The following is a 7,372-nucleotide window of genomic DNA, read 5'->3' as shown; positions in this document are numbered from 1 at the left end:
CAATTCAACCCAATGGCCTAACTTGGCGGTCAGGGGTAAGCCGTGTCGTTTCCTCACTTCAGAGTCCCTGGTTACACCTGCCAACGTGTTTGAGGATGCCATGCCGTTCATTGGCACTCTCAAGCTTCCAACGTGCTCCTACTTCAGGAGAACCTGGCTGATGGGGCGGGAGTTTGGACGTTTCCGAATTTACCCGATTGAGCGGAGCCCGTTGAGTTCGAATACTCCTATAGGGCTGGTCAAGTGAACGCGTTCATAGACAACTGACGATATTCCATGGAGTAAAATCAAAGACAACATGTCCAGCCACACTGCGGTGTGCATGCATTGGATTATTGGATTTTGACATTTTGACATTTTGACATTTTACATGCTTGTCTAGGCAATTAGCATTGTGGTATTGAGCCAATTTGATAGTGTGTTCACTGATTAACACCAAACATGCTCATTTAGTAGGGTTTTGTAACACAACTCGCTCAAAAGCATTCGATTTTTCAAAATTCAATGGGCGAATGGTGGGAGTTGACTGTGATGTTTGTCTTAGTTCTCTCTCCCCAAAATCAGGGTGCCGGACCACATTTTTCCTTAAATTTCCTTTACTTGACATCCGCTATTGACATTGAATATATGACGCTGAGAAAGGAAACGAACGTGAAAAAAAAATGTGGAGCAAGGTGTGTTATGTAGTGGTAAAACTGAAGCAATTCTAGGCTTACCTAGCTTCTCCATCCAAGTTCATTTGGTGTAAGTCATGTTTCATTGTGCATTCTGTTTGTGATCCTTTTCCTTTTAGCATCCTGAGCTGCCCAAGTCAAACCTAAGTGATGCCAACAAGTGGCGTTTCTGAACAAATTAATAGGATGCGCGTATATTTTCCATGTCATTGAGGACAACTCAAAAAAACTCTGTACAGCAAGCATCTTCATTCACTTCTTTTCATCACTTTTAATCATCATCCTCGTCAAAGCCTAAGCAATTATCCACATCATCCTGTTTCTTGACGTCCGCCTTCTCATCGACCTGCTTCGAAGTACCTGCAAATAACCAACCTTTAATAAGTAATGAGCCTCGCAAATCAGATCCAATTGTAGATACTTCAAAACTTAAAGGACACTTCCTCTTACTCTCGTGCATTTAATTCGGTAAGATTGGGGGGCGGGTCCTTTGGGACATGACACCATCCCAAGTCAAAGAATTTCACCAAAATTTACCTTGGGTAGGAGCCGGGGCCTTGGGCATGGCATTTCGAGCCTCCAGGAGGGATTCCGTGGATTTTAACTGCTCTCCGCTCACGCCCCCATCAATGATTTCCGGCGTGCTCTTGATGGCCACCGTTTCGCCTTGGGCGCCTTCTTCACCCTCGGCCATTTGAATGACCTCTAATACTACATAATGCTGTCCATCCTGTCCCTGCACTGACATCATGGTTCCACTACTGTCTTTGGCAGCGGCAGGGGCACCCTCAGCATCTGCATCGGCAGAGGGAGAAGGCTCGTCCAGGTCCTCCTCGTCTTCATATTCGTACTCCTCCTCATCGTCTTCATCGTCACAAGTGAACACCTCCACGGCTTGGCCGTTCACGATTTGGATCTTCCGCTGACGGCCAATTTTTAGGGCGATGGCCTTTTCTTGGGCTGTGGACTCGGGGTCGTGCAAGGCCATGTGTCGGATCAAATTGCCCTTGTGCCGGAATGAGCGGGCACATTCTGGACATTCATGAGTTTTCTCCTATGAACAAAGAAATGATTCATTTTTTTTGCGTCTAGACAGAAAATCCAAAATATTTCAGGAAACAAGCAATGGACGTTTTCAGGTTTGGTGTCATCATTTTCAAAAGCTACCGCCATCTACCGTTCAAAGAGCTCGTTTTGTGAGTAGTAGCTAGTACGAAAAGACAGATTTGGGATTTTTGATGTTTTTGAAAATTTTGGTGATTAGGTAGCTAAGATATTACCGATACAAAGACCGTTATTCAATGTAATAATGTGCGGTTTGAATGAATAACAACAAAACATAACAGGAAAAGGGTCCAAAATTATGTTTTCAAAACAATTTGGCTTAAAAAAAAGTAAAAAGGAAAGAGTAGGCTGTGCAATTGTAGAATGCAACTATTATTACCTTTGGCATGGGTGGGATGTAATTGGGATTGTGATAGAGATTTTGGTGGCGTTTCAAGAGCTGCTTCTGGCGGAAGCTCTGATCGCATTGGTCGCATTGGAATGGCTTTTGATCCGTGTGGATCAGCATGTGGGACTCGAGATGGCGCTGCGATATCGACGAGTACGGACACAAGTCGCACTTGAAGCATTTCTCGCCCTCGTGGGTCTTCTTATGAACCTACATAGAAAAGCAATTTAGAGGCCAATGACATGGATGCTTAATAGGAGCTTCCAGTACCTAAAAGCGAAAAATGTATTACCTTGAGGGTGTAGCGATCCGGAAAGGATTTACCGCACATCTTGCAATGCATGGGTTGCTCCGCCGTATGGAGCTTCTGTACGTGAAGACGGAGATCGGTTTTCCGTCCGCACGTGGTGGGACACAGCTCGCATTGAAAAACAGGCTTGTCTCCGGTGTGAATCAGCCGATGGGCCTTCAACGAGTTACTCTGCGTGAAGCTAAAAATAGTAATTGGAAAGCATGAGTTACATTTCCTTTGACGGTGTGCCAACAAATAAGCGAGACAAAATGCGGCCCAACCTTAATATGCTCTATTGCTCTGAACGCCTTAACAGAAATGAATTTATAGCTCATAGCGCATGAAGGAGTGTTCAGAGAACATCCTGACCAAGACTCATGCAAATTGGCACAATTTTTTCAATGGAAATTCGATCTTTACTCATCCCTCGTCCCAATATTTGGGCAATTAAGTAAACTTGATAAAAAACCCTGTTTTTCAATCGATGAAAACCTGCACCTTGCAATTGTACAATATGATTCACACTAAAAACAATTTAAAAAGTACATGTCATTCCCAAAACGATAATAATTGAAATATCGTTCAAAAAATACTTTTGAAGAAAAAGAATATGACATAAAACAAAAAGTATAATTTTGAAAATACATTTATATTAAAGGTGAATAAAACAATCGCCACATATTTAGAAGGAATTTAGATATCATAATTCAGTTTCTAGGACTTACCGGGCGTGACAGATGTCACATTTGTAGGGTTTTTCTCCAGTGTGAATCCGCAAATGACGCTTCAGCTTGAATGTATCCGGACTGGCGTAAGTGCAATGCGGACACTGATAGGGTCGCTCTCCGGTGTGGCACCTGAAAACCAACCCATTACATGTTCACTTGATCGCTGTCCTTCCATCCAACCATCCAATTTTGATCTATCATGACCACCGGAACAAAACCGCGGACCTGTGAGTACCTACCTCATGTGGCGCTTGAGCTTGCTCAACTCCACACTTGAATAGTCGCACTCAGTACATCGATGGGGTTTCTCGTGGGTGTGACGATATCGCACATGACGGACCAACTCGCCCGACGTCGTGAAACAGGATTCGCAAAATTTACACCGATGCGGTTTCGTACCTTCAAGAGGAAGAAATGAGAAAGGGATGAAACTCTCATAGCCAGGGTGCACGGTTTGAGAAGAACATTGCCACCGAAGAGAGAGACTCAGAGCAGACTTTTTGAACGATATCTAACAAATGTCATTTTCATGCAACTTTAGTAGTCCAGTCCCAATTGGAGAAGGATGGAAAAATCAGTGAAACTTTTGAAAAAAATTGGTGTGTCTTGGCGCTATTGAGATAAACGCATAGCTTAATGGGAGTATGAAGAAATGAAATCAAAATATTATCATATCATTTTGGGCCATGACCGACTTCTAACGTTCGATCTTGGTCGGTCCCGTGCTCATGACCGGGCTTTTTTCCCTTCGTTCTTCTGATGGAGCGCTATGTCAAACTTAAGAATTTCGCAATGCCTTAAAATCTGTCTCACGGAACCATGTTCCGACGGTATATTTCTCGTACTTGTTTTAGGTTTTGGGTCGTACACTTGTAGAGGTTTCGTGAGACGTCAGTCATGATATTGCAAAATTCTCGAGTTGGACAAGTCAATATCTATGAGGGATGAAGTGATTACCTGTGTGGGTGTTGACATGGTTTTGCAACGAGGCCAAAGTTTTAAACCCTCGTTCGCACACAGAGCATTTGTGGGGCCGCTCTTCAGAATGGGATTTCATGTGTCTGGACAACAAGTATCGTTTGGGCGTGGTGTAGTTGCAATAGTTACACATGTGCTTTTGCACGACCTGAGGACAAATCAGAATGACGTTCATTGAAAGATGTGAAACCCTTCCCCGTTCTGGTATGTGTGGAATGATGTTTCTCATTCTTTCTCTTTATTTATTTAGAGCATTAGGAGCAATTCAAAACTTCCGCCAAAACCCACAGCTGATATAGCTGCATGAAAAAAAAAAAGCCTGTATGTTTCACTCGGTTTATGTCAATAAATTACTTATATTAAGGCCAAAATTGTGTCAAAACTACATCAACTGTTTTGTAACAAAACTTGGTCAACAATTGGAAATTTAATCAACTCACTGTGGCCGGCCTTGTTAGCCATGTTTTTCGTCCCTCTTCTTCCTTTTCAGGCAAAAAGCCAGCAAGACCCAAAATAAGGGCGCCAAATTTGATTTTCTTTTACTTCACACAGTCAATCATATCTGATCCAACAACGCATTAAGAGCTCGAAAGAGGATCGGGTCTGCCCTTGAATATGGGTTTGATGCGGAATGATGCTCCCAAAACTCGTTCAAGTCGAGATTAAGACCCCCTAACAGACCACAACGCTTATGAATGTCAGAAAAAAAATCCCGAGTGTTTTTTGGTGGTTTGGGTTATATTACTTGGCTGAGGACGAGTTGAAGAAGAATCTACCGGCATCATTTTCATCGTCAGAGGGCATGTTTACAAAATCTGATGCCAAGAAGATTGCAGCCTGACTAAGATGTCAGTTTCCGCCAAATTGAGCACACAAACATTAAATAACTAGCTCCACTGAACTAACTCGGTTGACTGAAGGACATTTGCTTTGACGTAAAAAGTGTTCGTTTTTGCCTATATTATTAGAATTGTCGTCTTGCTTAGCCTTCTAACACTAAAATTTTAACAGAGCTCTACTTGGTATACTACGTTGGCCATATAGGAATACCTCACAAAGTAAACGATAGACTAGGGAGCGAACAGGACCGTCTTTTTTGTCCAAATTGATCATTAATGTCTTACTTTGAACTCGTGAAACAAAAACCTATTCTTAAAGCAATACTTTTACCGCTTCAAAAATGTGTACAACATTGTCACTCAACGTTTCAATCTGATGACTAACATCGTAAATTTGAGCACTCTAGTGTATAAATTTCCAAATTTCCGGAAAATAGCAAATTCAGATGGTCATTCTAAGCTTCCCTGTCCACCTGTCAACGAAAGTAATGAAATGGGAATGATATTAGGATGATGCATGAATGTGACACTTACTATTTGTGAGCGCTTCACCAAGGTTTTGGCCACCTTATCCTTGCCCTCGAGCTCAAAGTCGTCCTCATCAAAGTCCCCGGGCTCGTCGGCATCAAAATCGTACACGCCACCCTCGGCACCCCCGTCCTCGCGTTGCCCGCCTCCCGCCCCGCCTTTTCCGCCCCCTTTCCCATCCTGCGGCTGCACGATCAGTACATAGGACACCTCATTCCCGCCCGCATCCGACGGCACAATGTGCACGGTCTGGAATTCGTCGCCTCCGGAATTCAGCACCACCTGACCTTCACTGCGGCCTTTGGCCGCCGTGGAGGTCGAGGCTTTGCTCGTGGCTTTGACCCCCACTTTGGGCGAGTCTTCTTCAGGCAGGGCGATGGGCGTGATTTCCGGTCCGCCCTCGTCGTCATCCCCGGCTTGAACCACGGTCATGGTTTCGCCATCTTGGGATTGGTAGTAGTACTGACCGGTGGCTTGGTCGACAAAGTACTGCCCGCCCCCATCACCACTGTCTTCGTCGTCTTGATCCATGGGCGTGGCCGAGTCCACTGGATCGGGTAATTCCGTTTTGGTCGCCATGAGATCCGGGTGAAGCAAGATCTGAGTGAAGACAGAGCTCAACATTAATTAATGCAATAATTTTACATTTAGGACAGGTGCTCGGATTTTTTATTATATAAGCCTGATTACCTTGGCCAAATTCTAATTCACAAGCAACAAAGCAATGTCCATCACTATTATTATATCTCATTGTCGAAAAGTTAAAAGCTATTTTGTGGCTGACTGAAAAGGGACCGAAGATGCAAATTTCATGTCGTCATGGCAACTACCATCCCGAGTTTTCTCAGGCCCATGTTTTGGGCCCGGTTCATGTATTTAGTCAGATCTTTTGATGCCCATTTGTAGCAGATGAATGGTGGAGGCGATTCGAAATGGTCTCTTTCGTTGTCAGTCCGTATTTTTAGAAGTTCTGGGCATCAACGACAGGGGTGAAGCAGTAGAGAGGACAGATATTTCGGGCGATTGACACAAAAGTCAAGGGCTGGGATGACATTCGCTCAATCGTGAATTGAGTCCAATTAAATTAGATATTAGGATACCCGGGGATCAAGTTCAAATGAACAACGAGTGAGTGGCTGAATGGACAAGGTATATAATGCTATTCAGAATTATACACTTCCAGAACCACGTGTGGACTATGTTTTCTACTGGGAATTTCTTGGCTGGCCTCAAGGTGAGGAATCTATTCCATCTATTAGATGGCAAATACCAAGGTAAATCGCCACCATTACATATATCGAGCCAGGCTTATCCTATTTCATGCCAAGAATATCCCAATGATGGTGTGGCTTTATTAGGCTACCAGTACTTGAGTTTTAAAAGCATCCCCCAGTGGGCCCAGATAAAACCCAAATCAGTCTGAGTTCGAAGGATACCACTTCACTGAGGGACCTCCATTCATGACCAAATTCAGGGCACACTACACCCATCAGGCTCAGGGCGGTCCCAAAGGCTATCCACACCCGGCTAAAACTGTGGACTCATGATCCATCCCAACATTTGTGCCATTTGTGTCTTGGCCACCGAAAGGTTAGGTCTAAAATACTATCATGATTATTCAAAGTCAGTGCACAAATGTTGGGTTGGATAACGGTGACACTCAAATTCGGCCCAAGTTCTAACCGCCCTTGGGCCCATCAAATCAAGACCCCCACCCCCACCCGGGTTCCATCTCGATCGTCGGCAAACCTCAGCCCCGTCCGGCCGTCCCCCTGGCCTGATATTGGGTCTTTCGTACTTCAGGATTCTGAATTTGGTCGGTTGGTGGCGTTTGGCCACCAGAGGGAACGAACGAACGAACGAACCCAGACTGACTGACT

General features: G+C 44.3%; 1 protein-coding gene across 1 annotated transcript; it reads right to left on the bottom strand.

The window, feature by feature from the left end:
• Positions 1-852: 852 nt before the first annotated feature.
• Positions 853-7,372, bottom strand: LOC131892398 (transcriptional repressor CTCF-like). The gene is made up of 9 exons (XM_059242251.1): positions 7,291-7,372; positions 5,499-6,092; positions 4,105-4,273; positions 3,387-3,546; positions 3,145-3,276; positions 2,420-2,618; positions 2,119-2,337; positions 1,212-1,728; positions 853-1,034 (listed from the first exon to the last, which is right to left on the bottom strand). Exons 2-9 carry the CDS (start codon positions 6,069-6,071, stop codon positions 946-948), a joined length of 2,058 nt encoding a protein of 685 aa, XP_059098234.1. The 5' UTR covers positions 6,072-6,092; positions 7,291-7,372; the 3' UTR covers positions 853-945.

Source organism: Tigriopus californicus, chromosome 12 (assembly GCF_007210705.1).
Source record: "Tigriopus californicus strain San Diego chromosome 12, Tcal_SD_v2.1, whole genome shotgun sequence".
NCBI lineage: Eukaryota > Metazoa > Arthropoda > Copepoda > Harpacticoida > Harpacticidae > Tigriopus > Tigriopus californicus.
The sequence above is the reverse complement of the archived record's forward strand: the minus strand, read 5'-3'. Positions and strand labels throughout refer to the sequence as shown.

Coding starts and splice junctions, on each gene's coding strand:
- LOC131892398 (XM_059242251.1), bottom strand. CDS start 6,071: ATGGCGACCAAAACGGAATTACCCGATCCAGTGGACTCGGCCACGCCC. Junction 3,547..4,104: donor CCATGTCAACACCCACACAG/GTAATCACTTCA, acceptor TTCCTCTTGAAG/GTACGAAACCGCATCGGTGT. Junction 3,277..3,386: donor AAGCTCAAGCGCCACATGAG/GTAGGTACTCAC, acceptor GTTGGTTTTCAG/GTGCCACACCGGAGAGCGAC.